This window comes from Chionomys nivalis, chromosome 7 (genome assembly GCF_950005125.1).
Source record: "Chionomys nivalis chromosome 7, mChiNiv1.1, whole genome shotgun sequence".
NCBI lineage: Eukaryota > Metazoa > Chordata > Mammalia > Rodentia > Cricetidae > Chionomys > Chionomys nivalis.
This window is the reverse complement of record NC_080092.1, coordinates 67,448,991-67,468,644: the sequence shown is the minus strand read 5'-3', so window position 1 is coordinate 67,468,644 and position 19,654 is coordinate 67,448,991. Positions and strand designations below refer to the sequence as shown.

Sequence of the window (19,654 nt, the reverse complement as noted above, 5' to 3'; positions counted from 1 at the left end):
ACTTGCTATATAATGTGGTAGGATTATAGGCATGCACTATCAGAGCACATACCTGTAATCCTAGTACTAGGAGAGCTAAGGTAGAAAGACTGCTGGGAGGCCATAGCCAATGTGGAATACACAGCAGAACTCTATCTTGAGTAAGACCAAAAAGGAAAGAAAAAGAAGAAAGAAACCAGGTTTAAGCCTGGTGTGGTAGCACTTTATCGTCAGAGCCATTTTCTTGTAATTAAAATAAGAGGGTTGGGAGATCAGGCATGGTGGTGCACATCTTTAATTTTACCACTTTGAAGGCCGAAGCAGGTAGGTCTCTTTGAAATCAAAGCTAGCACTGAGTTACTATTAGATAAGTTGAAATTTTCAGCCACTTTCAGTTATTTTTTCCTCTTTATTTAGATTGTGTGTGTGCACACGCACATAAGTGTGCATGGGGAGTTCAGAAGACAACTTGGAGGAGTCAGTTCTCTTCCATCAAGGAATCTTGGAGATAGAGCTCATATTGTCAGGCTTGATGAAAAGCGCCAACTCAACTGATTCATCTTGTTGACACTTTTCTCTATTTTGTAACCATTTTGCAAACTGTCATGACCTGTAGAAGAGAAAGTGATTGGCTACAAAGTTCAAGTCCAGAGTCATGATTAAGTAGTGGCACACCCTTTACTCCCAACACTCAGGAGCCAGAGGCAGGCAGATCTCTGTGAGTTCTACAAGAGCTAGTTCCAGGACAGGCTCCAAAGCAACAGAGAAACCCTGTCTCAAAAAAAGATAAAGAGAAAAGATGGGAGTATTCCAGCCAAGGAGAATGAGGTATGTTTTGAATGAGAGGAATGAGATTCCAGAAAAGCAAAATTTTCCTCTTTTTGAATGCTGACCGTGGTGCTAGAATGTTTTCAGGGAGAGGAGGACTTGAAAAACGGAGGCAGGGCATGGTAAAGCACACCTCTAACCCCAGCACTTGGGAGGCAGAGACAGTGGTATGTTTGTGAGTTTGAGACCAGCTTGGTTGAGTTCAGGACAACTAGGGCTATGTAAAAAGATACCTTGTCCACAAAACAAAATGAAAGAAAATGAAGTGGATAAGTAAGACCTTTTAAGGAAATTTCTATCAAGTGTGTATTAAATCCTGCGGTGAATAATCTTGACATCTCCTATCTCATTTAAACACACAGGTTTCCATATTTGGACCCGCCTAATGAGAGACTTATTTTGGAAGCACTTAAACAGCTTTATCAGTGTGATGCTATCGACAGGTATATAATATAATATAAACATATTGTTAGTCTTATTTTGTTTGTAGCTATGTTGTAGTCCATGCTGACCTTGAATATAATCCTCACGTCTCAGCTTCTCAAGTACTAGAATTTCAGGCATGAGTTTTTGTGCCTGGCTTTTGATTTGTTATTTAAAAAAAGTAATTTTGAATACCATCTCAATGCCGAGCATTATTCTAGCTACATAAGAATGCTAAGACTTCATTGTCATGGTTGTATGTTGAGGTAAGGTTTGATAATTGGTTTCCCTTCATTTCTTCAAGAATATCTCTGCTCTGTTGAATGTTTATAGCTTTTATATTACAGTTTTCTATCTCATTGAGTAGTTTTTTTGAGGGGGATGTATTAAAATTTCTGGGCCATATGGTGGTGGTGCACGCCTTGAATCCCAGCACCCAGGAGACCGAGGCAGGCAGATCTTTGAGTTCAAGGCCAATGTGGTTTACAGAGTGAGCTCCAGGACAGCCAGAGCTGTTACATAGAGAAACCCTGTCTTGAAAAATTAAAAATAAGTAAATAAACAAATAATCTGGGCTGACCTAAGTCTGATCACTGGGACCACAGGTAGAAGAGGAAAACCATTCCCACAGGTTGTCTGCTGACCCCCACATACTTGCTGCTTCATGTGTGCACACATTCATTATTTAATAAGAATGCAATAAGAAAAGGGAAAGAAAAGTAAGACTTGTAATAATGGAGGATTTATTTATTTTTAGCTGTTTTTCAAGACGGTTTCTTTGTGTAGCCCTGATGTCCTGGAACTCAGAGATCTGCCTACTACTGCCTCCTAAGTGCTAGAATCAAAGGTGTGGGCCACCACCAACCACTTTTCATTGTTCTTACCAGTGACCATGGTGTTTTATTCTTTGAATTGGTTTTCTAGAGATGAGTTTAAGTAATTAAATTATATCTTACTTATTCTGAATGAAGAACATTGTATTTGTATTGTCCCAAAGTCCTAAGAACTTTTTCTTTCTCTTAAGGAATGGTCATGTGACAAGATTGGGTTTATCTATGGTGGAGTTTCCTCTCCCCCCACATCTGACATGTGCAGTGATCAAGGCTGCTTCTCTTGATTGTGAAGATTTACTGCTTCCAATAGCAGCAATGCTGTCTGTAGAAAATGTCTTCATCAGACCTGGTAAACACTTTATTTACTTATTTACTTATTTATTTATTTATTTTTGGGTTTTTTGAGACAGGGTTTCTCTGGTTTTGGAGCCTGTCCTGGAACTAGCTCTTGTAGACCAGGCTGGTCTTGAACTCCCAGAGATCCGCCTGCCTCTGCCTCCCGAGTGCTGGGATTAAAGGCATGCGCCACCACTGCCTGGCCCTTTATTTATTTTTAAAGATTCTCTTTGTATTACATTATTTTATCTATTATTTATTTATTTATTTATTTTGTGTGTGTGTGTGTGTGTGTGTGTGTAAATCCTCCCCCTTTTTGTGGCATAATAGCTCATTTCTTTTTTTTTTTTTTTTTTTTTTTTGGTTTTTTGAGACAGGGTTTCTCTGTAGCTTTGATGCCTGTCCTGGTGCCTGTCCTGGAACTAGCTCTTGTAGACCAGGCTGGCCTCGAACTCACAGAGATCCGCCTGCCTCTGCCTCCCTAGTGCTGGGACTAAAGGCATGTGCCACCACTGCCCGACAGCTCATTTCTTTTTATCACTGAATTGTATTCCATTCTACTATATGGAATTTGTTTATCCACTTATTAAAGGGAATGGTTTCTTGTAGACTAGGCTTGACTTGAATTCACAGAGATCTGCCTGCTTCTGCCTCTTGAGTGCTGGGATTAAAGGTGTGTACCACCTCATCTACCCCAGTATATCTTTTTTTTTTTTTTTTTTTTTTTTTTTGAGACAGGGTTTCTCTGTATAGCCCCTGAATGTCCAGGAACTCACTCTGTAGACTAGGCTGACCTTAAATTCACAGAGATCCTGCCGCTTCTGCCTCCCAAGTGTTGAATTGATGGTATTAGCCACCACTACCCAGCTTTTAAGTGTTTTCTTCAAGTCTTTGATTTATCCTTTCATTGTTTTGGAATTGCTTTTGGCAGACAGACGATTTTGATTTTAATGAAGTCTAATATAACTGTTTTCTTTTGTGGATCTTGCTCTTAGTAGTATATCAATGAGGTCATTCCATACTATGGCCATTTAGATTTTCTCATAATGTTATCATATAATGGTTGGGTATACATTTGTTTAAGATCATTTGTCAAAATACTGTCATTTCTCTGTTGAAATGTCTTTGTTTCTCTGTTATAGAGCAGTTGACTGAACTTGTTGAGCACTCTTACCTAGTTAGATAAGGGAATTCCTGACTTTGTTCCTCCCCTTCAGCACTGCCCTGGCTGCTCTCTTTTCCTCTCCATGTGAACTGCAGAGTCAGTTGAAATCCATAAAAGGATTGCAGTGTGACCTGGTAAAGTTAGGAAGAACCGCCATCTTACCCTGTGGAGCTTCTAACCATGTCCATGATGTCTGGCTGTTTATTTTGGTCTCCAGTAATTCACAGAGTCTTTTAGGGGGTTACCATATAGCTGTGGAGCGGGAAACTGGGTAAATGTTTTTATATTTTGTTATCCTTTAACTTAGTTGTTTGGCATAGGGAGTATATAACATTCTTAGCTAAAAGTTAATTTCCCTTCACGGATAAAGCTAGATAATAAGGTGAACTTTTGTTCTTTTGCGGTAAATTAGTAATATATTAACTTGTTTTCTTAGAATGAAAAGAACAGGTAGTTTAGCCCTTTATCCTTAGAGTATTGTTTTTTTCTTTTTCTTTCTTTTTTTTTTTTTTTTTTGGTTTTTCGAGACAGGGTTTCTCTGTGGTTTTGGATCCTGTCCTGGAACTAGCTCTTGTAGACCAGGCTGGTCTCGAACTCCCAGAGATCCACCTGCCTCTGCCTCCCGAGGGATTAAAGGCGTGCGCCACCCCGGCTTTCTTATTTTTTTTTAGGTTTCCAAGTCCTTATTTATTTTCCTTTTTATTCTTTGTTTCTTGGTGTGTCAGTATGAGACAGTTTAACACGTGTTGGCTTTGTTTTTATCTAGAGACATAACTTTTTACCATAAGGAGAGTAGTCACTAGACCTTCAGCTAATGCTGTAACAATAGATTGTGTACTCCACTGGCCTTTCCTTTTATAGGTTATGATTATTGGGTCCAGACTGATTTGTCATTGCTATGATTATAATGGTGAATACATTTTTCTGTAAAAGTACTGTTATTGAGTCAGTTTTCTGCCTACCCCAAATAGACCTCATTTTTAACTGTCAAAATTTTGATTCTTAGGCCCGCACAATGGCTCATTGAGTTAAGGCACTTGCTGCCAAGTGTGATGTCCTGAGGTTTTTGTTTTTTGTTTTTAATTCATTTTTATGTGTATGGGTGTTTTGTTTATCTGTGTACCATGTGCTTTCTTGGAGCCTATTGAGGTCAGAAGTGGGGGTTGGATCCTCTGGGACTGAAGTTACAGACAATTGTGAGCTGTCATGTAGCTTCTGAAAAGAACCAGGTAATTCTCTTAACTGCTGAGCCATCTATCCTGTCCTGACGTCCTGAGTTCCTCAGAATTCAGAACATGATGAAAGGAGAGAATTAATTCCCATAAGTTATCCTCTGACTACCACATACGTGTCTTGGCAAATGAACATGCACAAACACAAAATAAATTTTAAAATTACTCAAATTTTTTTCCCAAAATTTTAATTCTCATAATATACCCAATTGCAACCCTTTTTTTCAGTTAAATAGTATGTGCAATAAAGAATGTTGATTGGCTTTCATTAGGGAGTATCAAGCCTAAAGATACTCCAGAATTACCAGGGAGTATAAAGTGAAAGTCAGGAATTGAGTGTTCTCACTGTTCTGTTACCTGACTATGAGCCTAGCTTTCTCAGACTCCCATGTTTTTCATTTATAAAACCAAAGAGCCAGTTATAGTGGTGCATGCCTGTAATCCCAACATTTTATAAGGCAACACTGGAGGACCTCTGGGTGTTTGAGGCCACCCTGGGTTATGTAGTGAATTTATGAACATCTCTCTCTTTCTCTGTGTGTTTTTGGGTTGAAACTCTCTTACCTTCTCCCAGAAAACAAAACAAAAACAACAGTAGCAAACCAGGAAATTGGGTTCAACACTAATTGAACCCAACACTAATTGGGTTCAATAGTTAAGGCTAGAAAAAGAATCTGGTTGGGTGACAAGATCAAGTGATCTTGAAGGTCTTCATTGACATTTTAAAGGCAAAATTTAAATATAGTGAAATGCATGCACATTAGCATAATTCAGTGAATTTTGTGAAATGAATATAGCCATATAACATGCACCCCTATCAAGATAGAGAATGTTTTGGACTGGTGACATGAATGAGTTACGTTGTGAGCACTTGCCACCAAGACTGACAACCAGAGTTCATTTCTGGGATCCACAGAGTAGAAGGGGGAAACTCCTACACACTGTCCTATGAACTCCATTTGCAGAGTGACATGTATGTGTGTGTGTGCGCGCGCGCATGCGTGCGCCTTAATCCCCAACATGAAAGAAGACAGGGTTTCTCTTTGTAGCCTTGGCTGTCCTAGAACTTGATCTGTAGACCAGACTGGCCTTAAACTCATAGAGATCAGCCTGCCCCTGACTCCCAAATGCTGGGATTAAAGGCATGCACCACCACTGCCTGGCTCCAAGTTGGTTTCTTTTCTGGAATTTAAATTTTATTATTTTTTATTTATTTATTTATTCATTTATTCTTTTTTTTTTTTTTGAGACAGGGTTTCTCTGTGTAAATCCAGCTGACCTGGAACTCTTTAGACCAGGCTGGCCTCGAACTCACAGAGATCCGCTTACCTCTGCCTTTTGAGTGCTGGGAATAAAAACACATACCACCACCACTCAGCTGGAATATTTTTTAAATGTTAGTTTTTTTGAAATTACAAGTAGAAATGTACAATATGCAGTTTTGGGTGTGTATTTGACTTTTGGTGAACTTACTCCATGTGAAGTTCATCTATATTGTTTTATTTATGTGTCTGTATTTTGGTCTTTTGTTGAGTAGTTTCTACTGTATGAACATATAATAAATTGATTATGTATTATTCTGTCTATGAACATGTGTATTATTTTTGTTTAGTGCTGTTTATGTGTAAAATATTGCAAATACTCCTGAGTAAATTCTTGTGTGAGCCTTTTGTATATTTTTATTTAGCTTAGCTTAAAAAAATGCTTGGGAGCCGGGCGGTGGTGGCGCATGCCTTTAATCCCAGCACTTGGGAGGCAGGGGCAGACGGATCTCTGTGAGTTCGAGAACAGCCTGGTCTACAAGAGCTAGTTCCAGGACAGGCTCCAAAAGCTACAGAGAAACCCTGTCTCGAAAAAACAAAAAAACAACAACAAAAAAAAATGCTTGGGAAAAAATTGTTGTGCTATTGAACAAGTTTATGATTAAGAAACAAGCTGGATTTAGTACCTTTAATCCCAGCACTAGTGATGCAGAGGCAGGAGGATCTCTTTGAGTTTGAAACTAGCCCGCTCCACATAGTGATCTCAAAAACAAACAAAACAGCCAAATCTTACTCTTAAAATAGTTGTACTTAAAATACTGTAAGTATTTATTATTGGTAGCTTGAACTATCTTGCACATATCCTCCTCCACAGTTGGTATTGCAGAACCATTTGCACCGTATACGCTGTATTATATATTTCTTTGTTTTCACTTTCCAGATTTGTGATGGCTAATAATGAGGTTTTTGGTTTTGAAACATAGTCTCGCTGAGTAGCCCCCACTGGCCTGGAACTCTCCAACGCACAGAGATTTCTGTCTGCCTCTCAAGTACTGGGATTAAAGGCGTAAACTATTATGCCTGAAAAATAATGATTGTTTTCTCATGTGTTTATTTAGTAGATTAACCAAGAGATTTGACAGGGTCTCACTGTGTAGCCATAGCTGGCCTGAACCTTGCAGACCAGGCTGTCCTTGCTCTCACAAAGATTCACCTGCCTTTTCCTCCCAAGTGGTGGAATTATAGGTATGTGCCACCTATGAACTTTGTTTTGGCTTTTCCTTTGACTCCTTGTATATGTGTAGGTGTGTTTGGGTGTGTAGGCCAGAGGACAATTTCAGGTGCCATTCTTCAAGCATTATCCTATTTTTTCCTTCTTTTTTTTTTTTTTTTTTTTTTTTGAGATAAGAATTCTCCCTGGGTGGGGTATGGTGGTACATACCTTTAATCCCATCATTGGGTGGGTCAGAGACAGGCACGCCTTTGTGAGTTCCAGGACAGCCTGGTCTACTTAGTGAGTTCTATAGCCAGGGCTATGTAGAGAAACCTTGTCTAAAAAAAAAAAAATCTCACAGCCTGCAACTTGGATTGACTGGCCAATTAATCTCAAAGTTCCACCTCTTTCTGCCTCCCGCTCCAGTACTGTCATTACAAATAGAGACTACCACATTTGAATTTTTAAATTTTAATTTAAATTAAATTATTTAAAATTGTAATTTAATTTAAATCTTTAGATTTTTGTATATTTTCATTATATGGATCCTGGGGATCAAAATTAGGTCCCCATGCTTGGCAAACACTATACCACTGATCTCCCTAGCATTTTTTATTTGTTTGTTTTTTTGAGACAGGATCTGTGTAGCCTTAGTTGGTTTAAAACTTCCCATATAGACAAGACCAACTTTGAGCTTGCAGAATGAAGCTGCTGTCTCCATAAGAGGCTGAGACAGAGTGTAAATGACTATAGTAGGCCAATTGAAGGTTTGTAGCATTGCCTACAATGAACAGAAAAATCAGGCCATATATGTTAGCTTCTCTATGGCTTCATAACCCAGGGGATCCAGGCAGAATAAAGATTAATCTGATAAAGTGCTGGGTGGGGAATTTGACCAGAGAGCATGTCAGTCTTTTTTTTTTTTTCTTTTCTTTCTTTCTTTCCTTCCTTCCTTCCTTCCTTCCTTCCTTCCTTCCTTCCTTCCTTCCTTCCTTCCTTCCTTCCTTCTTTCTTTCTTTCTTTCTTTCTTTCTTTCTTTCTTTCTTTCTTTGGATTTTCGAGACAGGGTTTCTCCGTAGCTTTTGGTTCCTGTCCTGAAACTAGCTCTTATAGACCAGGCTGACCTCGAACTCAGAGCATGTCAGTCTTGAAGTGGATTTAGAAAAATAGGATCAAAGTAAGGAAACAATTAAATCTCAAAAACATATTGTTGAGCAAAAGCAACTAAATGCATCAAGTACATACTGTGTGATTCCGTTCATATAAAGGTTAGAAGCAAGGCTGGAAAGATGGGCCAGTCAGTGGGCAGTGGTGCCTACTACTAAGATGGATGACTTGAGCTTCATTAGTGGGACCCATATGATAGAAGAAGAAAACTGGTTTCTGATCCCTGCAAGTTGTCTTCTAACCTCCAAATTAGATGCAGTGGCATGATCACACACACAAAATAAATGTAAAAACATGTTTTTAAAGGTTAGAAACAGGCAAGACCCGTCTGTGGAGTTAGAAGTCAGGCTATGGTTACCCATCTGAGGAAAGTAGATAGTATTATGTGATTAGGCTTCTCTGATGCTCATGGTTGTTGATCTGTTTGAGTACACTGCTACACTATGTTTATAATTACCTCATGGAGCCGGGCGGTGGTGGCGCACGCCTTTAATCCCAGCACTTGGGAGGCAGAGGCAGGCGGATCTCTGTGAGTTCGAGACCAGCCTGGTCTACAAGAGCTAGTTCCAGGACAGGCTCCAAAACCACAGAGAAACCCTGTCTCGAAAAAAACCAAAAAAAAACCAAAAAAAAAAAAATTACCTCATGGGGTATACATTCACAGCTTAAGTAGTTTTCTGTATATTTGTTTTTTTTGTTGTTGTTGTTTTTTTTTTTTTTTTTTGGTTTTTCGAGACAGGGTTTCTCTGTGGTTTTGGAGCCTGTCCTGGAACTAGCTCTTGTAGACCAGGCTGGTCTCGAACTCACAGAGATCCGCCTGCCTCTGCCTCCTGAGTGCTGGGATTAAAGGCGTGCGCCACCACCGCCCAGCTTCTGTATATTTGTTATACATTTTTTTTTTCGGATTTTTTTTTTTTTTCGAGACAGGGTTTCTCCATAGCTTTTTGGTTCCTGTCCTGGAACTAGCTCTTGTAGACCGGGCTGGCCTCGAACTCACAGAGATCCACCTGCCTCTGCCTCCCGAGTGCTGGGATTAAAGGCGTGCGCCACCACCGCCTGGCTTTTTGTTATACATTATTATAAAATTAGGAAATACTTGTAATAGGGATGCTTAATGTATATGGAGGTCCAGTTTAGTTACCTATTATTTTGAATTCGTTATATAATGTCTAGTTAAATTGTGTATGTTCTTTATACATTTAGGCAATCAATGCTTGATCATGATCACTTCTTTATATGTTTTGTATGTGTATAATGTACATGTTTGTCATGGCATTGTATGTGGAGGTCTAAAGACAAAACTGTATAGTCAGTTCTCTCTTACCTTTACATGAATTCTGGGGATTGAACTCAAGTCATCAGGCTTTTGAGGCCAACAATTTTACCTGCTGAGCAATCCTGCTGACTCTTGACCACTTTTTTGATCCCTGGAATCCACATGGTAGAAGGAGAAAAGTGGAAAATACTTGGCAGAGCACAAACTTACTACAGATTTTCCTTGATTTATGATGGGGCACATCCTGATTAAATTCTTATGATACTGAAAACATGCTAAGTCAAACATGCATTAAAAACATTGACCTAGGGTTGGAGAAATGGCTCATTGGTTAAAAGGACTGGCCATTCTTCCAGAGGACTGGGTTCAATTTCTAGCACCCACATGGCACCTCACAACTGTTTGTAACTCTAGTTCCAGGGGATCTTACATGATACCTTCACACCAATGCACATAAAATAAAGTTAAATAAATTATTTAAAAAAAAAATTGACCTACTGTACAAAGCTGCATGGTGTAATAAAGTATTTTTGTTTTTTATCTTACTTATCCTTATAATTGCATGGCTGAATAGGAGCAGAGGCTCAATATGGTACTAACGTTGGGAGAGATTGTTGTGTTGATATTTGGGAAAAGATTAAAGTAGAAAATTGGAGGTACAGTTTCTACTGAATGTAAATTATATTGCTTTTACACCATTATAAAGTTTGATTATTCTAAGTTGGGGACCTGAAGATGCTTATGTGACAGACTTTGGACATGGAAGTTTTACCTTATACCCCTTTTAACTATGCTTATAATATACCATGAATTTTTTTAGACAGTAAATTCCAGATACTATTTTAAAAACTGAATTGAGAGAAGTAATGTTGACTATTGTAAATCTCTAGCATGCGTTTAAAAGAAGAAAAATAGGGCCGGGCGATGGTGGCGCACGCCTTTAATCCCAGCACTTGGGAGGCAGAGGCAGGCGGATCTCTGTGAGTTCGAGACCAGCCTGGTCTACAGAGCTAATTCCAGGACAGGCTCCAAAGCCACAGAGAAACCCTGTCTCGAAAAATCCTAAAAAAAAAAAAAAAAGAGTGAGGCAGATTTTGTTGAACATGGTGAAAAGGAAAGCAAAGTGAATGTAGGCACTTGACTTTAAACTGTCTCTTGATTTGTCTTTTAGTTGATCCAGAGTACCAGAAGGAAGCAGAACAGAGACATCGAGAATTGGCAGCAAAAGCTGGAGGATTTAATGACTTTGCAACTTTAGCTGTCATTTTTGAACAGTGCAAATCAAGGTATGTAAGCTGGTCCTTGGTTCTGAAAAACATCAGTCTGCTCTGCAGCTCCATTACATACTTACTGTTTATGACCTTAGACAGTAAAGATCAATGGGATGAAACTGACTTCAAGGTGTTTTTAACATCAGTGAGATTGCCAGGAGGCTGTCATGTCATTTAGTAGCTGTTTATTGAAAATAGTAGTTCTCCTCTTTCATCAAATCCTTCCTGAAAATGATTTTTACAGATTTTTTATGAAGATACTTAGATTAAATAATTATATATTTGTTAATTCATATATGTAAAAAGAAACCCATTTACAAATTATTTTTTAAAATTTAGTCAGAGGGCCTGACATTATTTTTTATCAATCTTTTCCCCCTTCTTTGAGAAGATTTAAGTATATGAGTGCTTTGCATGCTTGTATGTATGTGTACTACAGCCTTGCATGGTGCCCATAGAAACTAAAGAAGGTGTAGGATTCCCTGGAACTAGAGTTACTGATGGTTGTGAGCTGCTATGTTGGTGCTGGGGACCAAATCCAGATTGAGGAACAAGTGTTCTTAACTGATCTCTCCAGCCCCTGATAATTTTTTTTTTTTGTCATATTTTCTAAAATACTTTTTTTTAGTGTTTGTCCTTATCTCTTCATTTGCTTATGGGTTTCCTTTTGGGGTTTGTTGTTGTTGGTTGGTTGGTTGCTTGCTTGCTTTTTTTGAGATGGTCTTCTGTAGCCTAAGCTGGCAGATAGATGACCTTGAACTCTTGAACCTTCTGCCTTTACCTCAAGAGCTGAGGTTGCAACAACCCTAACCCTGATATCACACATGACTGCTGTCCATTTTTAGTAAAGGAAATGAGGACCTTTTTTGTCTTTTGTTTATAGAAGGTATTTTCTTTTTTTTTTTTTTTTTTTTTTTTGGTTTTTTGTGACAGGGTTTCTCTGTGGTTTTGGAGTCTGTCCTGGAACTAGCTCTTGTAGACCAGGCTGGTCTCGAACTCACAGAGATCCGCCTGTCTCTGCCTCCCGAGTGCTGGGATTAAAGGCGTGCGCCACCACCGCCCGGCTAGAAGGTATTTTCAAGACGAGTATTTTTGTGTTGTAGTGGAGCTCCAGCTTCGTGGTGCCAAAAGCATTGGATTCACTGGCGGTGCTTATTTTCTGCATTTCGTGTGGAAGCTCAACTTCGGGAACTGATCAGGAAACTTAAACAGGTGATCACTAGTTTGTATTGTTTTGTTTCCTTGACTAGCATTTTAAGCCTGTCGATGTCATACTGAACTTTCTGTGACGTACATTTCATTTATGCCACCTTTTCTAGTCGGCCACCTTCCATCTGCATGCTGCTTTGTACAGCCATCTTTCTGACCCAGTGAATCCTAGTAGCAGTAAAGAAATACATCTGAAGAAATGAAAATATTTTTAAATAGTTGTACTGAAGAATAGTTGACACATAGTAAGCTTTACGTGTGAGGCTGGTGAGGTGACTCAGCAGGTAGGGTGCAAGCCACCAAATCTAACGACCCAAGTCTGATCTCAGGAACTCCCAAAAGTTGTTCTCTGACCTCCACACATAATTATGCTTCGGCATGAGCATGTCACCTGTCCACTCACCAAGCGAATGTAAATACATTTAAAACACTCAACAACAATGCCCAGTTTGTGAGGTTTTGACGTCTGTACATACCTGTTCAGGCATTACTAAAATCAGGATAACAGGTCTGGTCTGGGCTTGGTGGTGCACACCTTTAATTCCAGCACCTTCCAGTCAGAAGCAGGTGGATGGATCTCTGTTAATTGAGGACAGCCTAGTTTATCTTTCCAGGTTAGCCAAGGCTTAATAGAATCTGTCTAAAAAGAAAAGAAAGAAGAATTGTGCAGGACAGACTGTACACATACTGCAATAATAACAGTGCAGGACAGACTGTACACATACTGCTCTTACACATGAGTTCCCAGTACCACATCAGGTGATTCATAACTGCCTGTAACTCCAGCTCCCAGGAATCTGTTGCCTCTGACCTCTCTACTGTACTCACCTGCACATATTCATGAAGACATACACATTTACATAATTTAAAATAAGTATTTTAAAAATAATATATAGACCTCTCATAATGTTTCATGATATTTTATGTGCAGGTTTTGTTTTGTTTTTGGTGTATATGTGTCTGACTATGTAGCACTGGCTGGCCTGGAACTCCATATATATCTTAGGGCCACCCCAAAATCAGAGATCTGCTGCCTCTGCCTCCGAAGTGCTGGTATTAAAGGTAATCCCCTTCTAAATACTCTATCCAAAACCAGGCCTTAGAAGGTTTTGTTTTGTTTTATAGCATCATTCTTAGCTCTGTGAGATTCTAAGCATTCTTATTTTTCTGGGAGGTTAATTACTTGGGCAGATACTTATTTTCTGCAGATCTCCAATGTTGTTTCTGAATAGCTCTCCCGAATTTACTTTTTCCTCCAAATTCCAGCCACTTTGGTCTTTTCAGTCTCTTGGCTTTGTTTCCTTCTGGATTCCATTTGGATTTTTCCTTTTTTTTTTTTTTTTAAATTTATTTATTTATTAAAGATTTCTGCCTCCTCCCCGCCTCCGCCTCCCATTTCCCTCCCCCTTTTTCCTTTTTTTTTTTTGAGACTGGTTTTCTCTGTATAACCCAGCTGTCCTGGAACTTGCTTTGTAGACCAGGCTGGCCTGAACTCACAGAAATCCACCTAGCTCTGCCTCCCCCCTCCCCCCCGCAGTGCTGGAATTAAAGGCATGCATCACCACTGCCTGGTTTTGGATTTTCTTTCTTATGCCATAGTCAGAATTTTTATTGGTATTAATTTCCTGTCTCTTGATTCTTTGTCTCCTTTTGTTGCCTGATACATAGTATTCTGTCAATTATTTTATACTGTGTGTCTTTTGACTATTTTGGGTACAAGGCTAAATCTAATCCTTCTTACAATATATTACCCAGAAGCTTTTAGGAATGTGAACTTTAAAAAAAAAATTAGATCATATTGTCCTGTGATCTTTTTCACTGAATACATATTCTTTCTACAGCAAAGTGATTTCCCAAGAGAGACTTTTGAAGGGCCTAAACATGAAGTACTACGAAGATGTCTTTGTGCAGGCTACTTCAAAAATGTTGCTCGAAGGTGAGCATTATGCTTAAGAAAGTTCATAAACACTACTGTATCTAATTGCAGTGGTAAAATATTTAAAGATTGAAGGTGTGCTATAGATTCTGTTGTGATGATAACAATTATAAGAAATCTTTTCATAATTGTCATCTGTGCACAGGGAAGTACTGTGATTCAAACTGGGGTACTGGAGTCAAGGCAGGATAGGAAAAGAGTACATACTAGGCAGATGTGTCAACATCTAAAGCAAATGACAAGGGTTTTTGTAGTTTTGTGGCCCCAGGTAGAGTGTAAGAGCCAAACAAGACAATGGCATCCTTGGCAAAGCTTAGATATATGGACTATCAGGACTCAATTAAGATGGGTTAAAATAAGAGTATCTTTGTAAGGAAAGTAGGAACACTGGTAATGGAAAATTAGTTATGGATCACATAAGTAAATATTGTAAGGATAATGGCGAAAGGAATTAGATATACTCAGAGTTGGCAGGGATAGTGGCTTATGTCTGGTCTCCTGGCACTATCATCTGAGAGAGCCTGGGAACAGTAATACCACTATGAAAGTCAGGATGAGCAAATGTTCCAGCATGAAGGATATGAAAAATAAAGGTGGTGCTGATTCTTAATTGAGTCGTTTTGCTTTAAAAGATATTAGGACAGTGGTGATATGTCAGTGGGGTCTTAGGATTTGATGTTAATAATGCATCAGTGTTAATTTTCTGGTTTGGTGGCTTAACTAGGAAGGAAAATGGCAAGCATTTGGTAATAATGCACCGGTGAGGTATTGGGTTGGCAATTTACTGCTCAGTACTTCTAGTAAAAAAATTATTTTGTCCTTTATGTAGTAATTTTCTGTAAATTTAGTTTATTTCAGAATGAGATTCAGGGTCAGAGAGAGACACTGTCTTAAAAAATAAAGTTGACCTCTGGTCTCCCTATTTATATGCATGGGCACATGCACACATGTACAAAATTATTGAAGAAAATGTTGAAATGAGCTAACATTCTGAAGTTACTTTCACATAAACATATAATTGTAGGGCTGGTAAATGGCTCAGTGGATAAAGATGCTTGCCTTGCAAACCTGATGAGCTCAGTTTGAAACCTGGAACTGAAATAAGGGTAGAAAGTGAATTGACTCCAAAGTTGTCCTTTGGCCTCCACATATGACAAAACATGCATGCACCCCTGCCCACATGCATTAGTATATATTTTTAAAGGTATAAGGTATAAACCCACTAGTTAAATCTCTTCTGTAATAACAGCTTCCTTTCTTTAGAATTGTGATGAAAAAAGAGGTTCTTACTGTATAGATACTCATTAGGAGAATATATAATTTGAGCTTGGACTCCTTTAAACTAGCTCTTGTGACAATATTGTTTGTTACTTAAATGGTTCTTCTTCCCCAGGTAAACTTCTGCTTATTTTAGTAGTAAAATATTATATAACAGTTAACTTATTGCTTTGCTATTTTAGTCTTTATCCTTTGTTTTTCCTATGTATAGATCTGTTGGCAGAACGTTTTGCACAATGGATGGGCGTGGAAGTCCAGTTCATATTCACCCTTCCTCAGCAGTAAGTACTTTTTTCCTTTTTTGAAATAGGATCTCTGTGTAGCTCAGGCTAGATTCAAGCTTCTTTTGCTTTTACCTCCCAAGTAGTGAGATTACAGGTTTACACCACCTTGCCTTGCAACAATTGCCTTTGTGGGTTTTTTATTTTTAAATTTTTTTAATATTTTATTTATTTATTTATTATGTATACAATATTCTGTCTGTGTGTATGCTTGCAGGCTAGAAGAGGGCACCAGACCCCATTACAGATGGTTGTGAGCCACCCTGTGGTTGCTGGGAATTGAACTCAGGACCTTTGGTAAAGCAGGCAATGCTCTTAACCTCTGAGCCATCTCTCCAGCCCCTATTTTTAAATTTTTTATTTTTTATTTATTTATTTTTTGTTCTGTTTTCTCTTGTAGTACCTGGGACCTTGCACATGTAAGGCAGGAATTTTACATCCCTTGCCCTTAAAGTACCTTTTTTTAATTACATTTTCGGGGAGTGTGGTGGAGAGGCATACACACATTAATGCCAGAAAATAACTTGCAGGAGTCAGTTTTCTCCTTCCACTACGGGGAATAAACTCTGGTCAATAGAGCCATCTTGCCAGCCCTAATTCATCTTATTTTCAATAAAAGGTAGGCTTTTATAAAAGTGTAGTACTAACATACCAGTGTCTTCTAGTTTTCATTTTCAGATTTTTACATCTCTTTTATGTAGAGCTTAAAGGTATTGGTTGGCATATGACTTTTGTTTTTTGTTTGTTTGGGGGTTTTCTTGTTTGCTTTTCGCGGCAAGGTTTCTCTGTAGCTTTGGAGCCTGTCCTGGAACTAGCTCTTGTAGACCAGGCTGGCCTTGAACTCAGAGATCTGCCTGCCTCTACCTCCCAAGTGCTGTGATTAAAGGCATGCACCACCACTGCCCAGCTATGACTTCTGTTTTATAGGAAGAAAATAAACATTCAGGTTTCAGGATACCATCTTCTTTTTATTTTGGAGCCAGAGTCTCTCTCTATAGTCCTGGCTTTCCTTATTTTCTTGCTCTAATGTAGAATAGGGCTGATTACTAATAGTTATCCTTAAATGAAATTTTTGTATTCATTTAAGCCTTATATTTATTTATAGCTTCATGAACAGGAAACCAAACTTGAATGGATTATTTTCCATGAAGTATTAGTTACCACTAAAGTCTATGCAAGAATTGTATGTCCAATCCGTTATGAATGGGTGAGAGACTTACTACCCAAGTTACACGAACTTAACGCACATGATTTAAGCAGCGTGGCTAGACGTGAAATGAGAGAAGATGCAAGAAGAAAATGGACAAATAAGGAAAATGTGAAGCAGCTAAAGGGTGAGTGAATTGTTTGTTCTACTATTTTTCTGAGATGGGGTTTACTTTGTGGACCAGAGTAGCCTCAAAGTTGTGGTAACCCTGTGGTCTCAGCATCCTGAATCCTGGGATTATTGGCGTTCTCTTAACTTTGAAACCGTCTTCTCCCAGTGTTTTTATTTTGTTTTGGACAGTGTTCTTGTGTCAAGGAATTGTCCTGGCTGTCCAGGAATTTGCTCTGTAGATCAGGCTGGTCTTGAACTCAAGAGTTCTGCTTGCCTCTGTCTCCTGTGTACTGGGATTAAAGGTGTACACCACCACTGCCTGGCTCATTTTTTTAAATTTTATTTTTCCCAGTTTTACTTACTGTTTTTATTTTATCAAATATTGTGACTTATTACCTCCAAATTTCTATTTTTCTAACAGGTTTTCTGAGCAGTTAGGACTATAGATGGAAGATATAAACAGTTGTGGTGATGAACTGTAGTATAAAACACAATTATCTCACATACATTAAAAGCTTTTTGACACAACTTTTTGAGGCAGAATGATGAATTGTATTATATTTAACATCCCTGGGAAATAGATGGTAGAACATGTTGCTCAAGAAGTCACAGAAAGGTTTCTTGTTGAAATAGAACTTTACCATGTAACTCTGGCTGACTGGACAATTGCTAAGTAGACCTAGCTGGCCTAAGTTCACAGAGATCTATCTACTGCTGACTCCCAGGTTCTGGTATCTCCAAGTACACGAACACCATTCCTGGCTCATCCAAAGGTTTTTAAATATGGTAATCACTAGATGTTTTATTGCAGTATTATAATAGTGTCCTATGTGCTTGAACTAGGGTTAGTTTTTCTGACTGGTTGGCCTTCATGAATCTTTTTGTTATTGTTGTTTATTACATTTATTTATTTGTGTGTGTTTTCTATATAAGTTTGGGCAGAGGACAACTTGTGAGAGTTAGCCTTCTCCCGTCACATGGATCCTGGTGATTAAATTCAGGTTGACAGAGTTAGCAGGAAGCACCTTTACCTGCTGGCCCATGTACTTTTTGTTATTGTAGTGGTAGTCTTAAGTCTTGTTCGTGTGAAGTATACATTGTACCACTGAGCTCAGCATCCTCACCTGTGTGCTCTTTCAGCCAGACTTTAATCAAGACAACATTTAATTACCTCGATGATCTTTTCTCTTTAAAAAACATATTTGTAGCCGGGTGGTGATGGCGCACACCTTTAATCTCAACACTCGGGAGGCAGAGGCAGGCGGATTTCTGTGAGTTCGAGGCCAGCCTGGTCTACAAAAGCTAGTTCCAGGACAGGCTACAAAGCCACAGAGAAACCCTGTCTTAAAAAACAAACAAACAAAAAAATATTTGTATGTTTATGCTGTGTGTATTCATATGTGAACATGTGCGTGCATGCGGACAGAGGTCAGAGGGCAGCCTCAGTTATTGGTGATTACAGGGTCTTTGTTTGCTACAGTGTACTCTAGGCTAGCTGGCTTTGGTGCTCCTTGGTATTTGCCTGTCTCCACCTCTGATTTTGCTATACAAGTGCATGCTACCAAATCATCTTCCTAGCCCATTTTTCTTAATGTTGAAAATCAGGATATCTTTGCACTGTTTTCAGATGGAATATCAAAAGAAGCTCTAAAGAAAATGCAAAGAAGAAATGATGACAAATCTATTTCAGATGCACGGGCTCGTTTCCTTGAGAGAAAGCAGCAGAGAACCCAGGACCACAGTGACACATTGAAGGAAACAGGCTAAGCAGTGGACCATCCAATTCAGGAAGTAGGAAAGCAGCCAGGAAATGTGTTTCTGTTTTGCCAGTTATTTCAGACAGTACAGCAAGAGGAAGTGGTCAGCAGCTGTTCCTCGCCTGTGAGCTAAAAGCAAATCAGAATTTATAAATCACATCTCATCAATACCAACAAATGACATTTTGAAAGAAAAGATTGGGTTGCATAATCACAGGCAATGGTAATGAAACCAATGAAAGATGATACAATATTTTCCTCACTTCTGTTTTGCTGGCCTTGACTGGTATCAAATGCTGTCACAGATATTTTCAAAGAACACTGAATTGTATTTAATCAGCGTGTATTCCATTTGCATTGAAGCATTAAAGATTATTTTCCTTAAATCTCTTCAAGGCCTTCTTATTGCTATTAGAATAGTGTTGTATCAGGTATGTGACCATTTTCTTCAGAAGGCTAAACTTACATAAGAGGTTTTTACTCAGCAATACTTAGATATCTAACCATTTAATTGCTCCAGAGCTTTATAGATATTTAAAGACTCAATTAGTAAATAAAATTGCCTATGGAAGGATTTTTTCTTAAATTAATCCTACTCCTTAAATTGATTTTTCTGGGATTATACAAATTCCTTTTTATATAAAAGTATATTATTTAAAACAGTAGCTATAGCCATTAACCAAAGGACAGATGTATATATACACTCACGCGTGCACGCACACACATATAACACACAAATTCTTTTACCTGTTCCTACATACTTGTGTCAGCCCTGTATGTAGATGTGACAGTGCTTTCAAGTAGCCCCTCCACCAGGCCTACTCCTGACTACAACTGTTTGGGTTGGACCATTTAAACACCTGTTATGCTAATCTGGGATTTTCAAAGCA

General features: G+C 38.6%; 1 protein-coding gene across 2 annotated transcripts in view; it reads left to right on the top strand.

Annotated features, from left to right (window-relative positions):
• Dhx40 (DEAH-box helicase 40) overlaps nt 1-19,654 on the top strand; it is a 41,365-nt gene that overhangs the window by 21,287 nt on the left and 424 nt on the right. Inside the window, exons 11-18 of one of the 2 annotated variants that reach the window (XM_057775982.1) lie at nt 1,170-1,250; nt 2,255-2,412; nt 10,886-11,000; nt 12,089-12,197; nt 14,036-14,130; nt 15,620-15,689; nt 16,795-17,023; nt 18,698-19,654. The exon at nt 18,698-19,654 is cut by the window's right edge and continues 424 nt beyond it. In XM_057775982.1, coding sequence (XP_057631965.1) covers nt 1,170-1,250; nt 2,255-2,412; nt 10,886-11,000; nt 12,089-12,197; nt 14,036-14,130; nt 15,620-15,689; nt 16,795-17,023; nt 18,698-18,774 — 934 coding nt within the window. In that variant the 3' untranslated portion in view covers nt 18,775-19,654. Of the gene's footprint in view, nt 1-1,169; nt 1,251-2,254; nt 2,413-10,885; nt 11,001-12,088; nt 12,198-14,035; nt 14,131-15,619; nt 15,690-16,794; nt 17,024-18,634 lie in introns of both variants that reach the window. The other variant, XM_057775981.1, reaches the window with a different exon arrangement.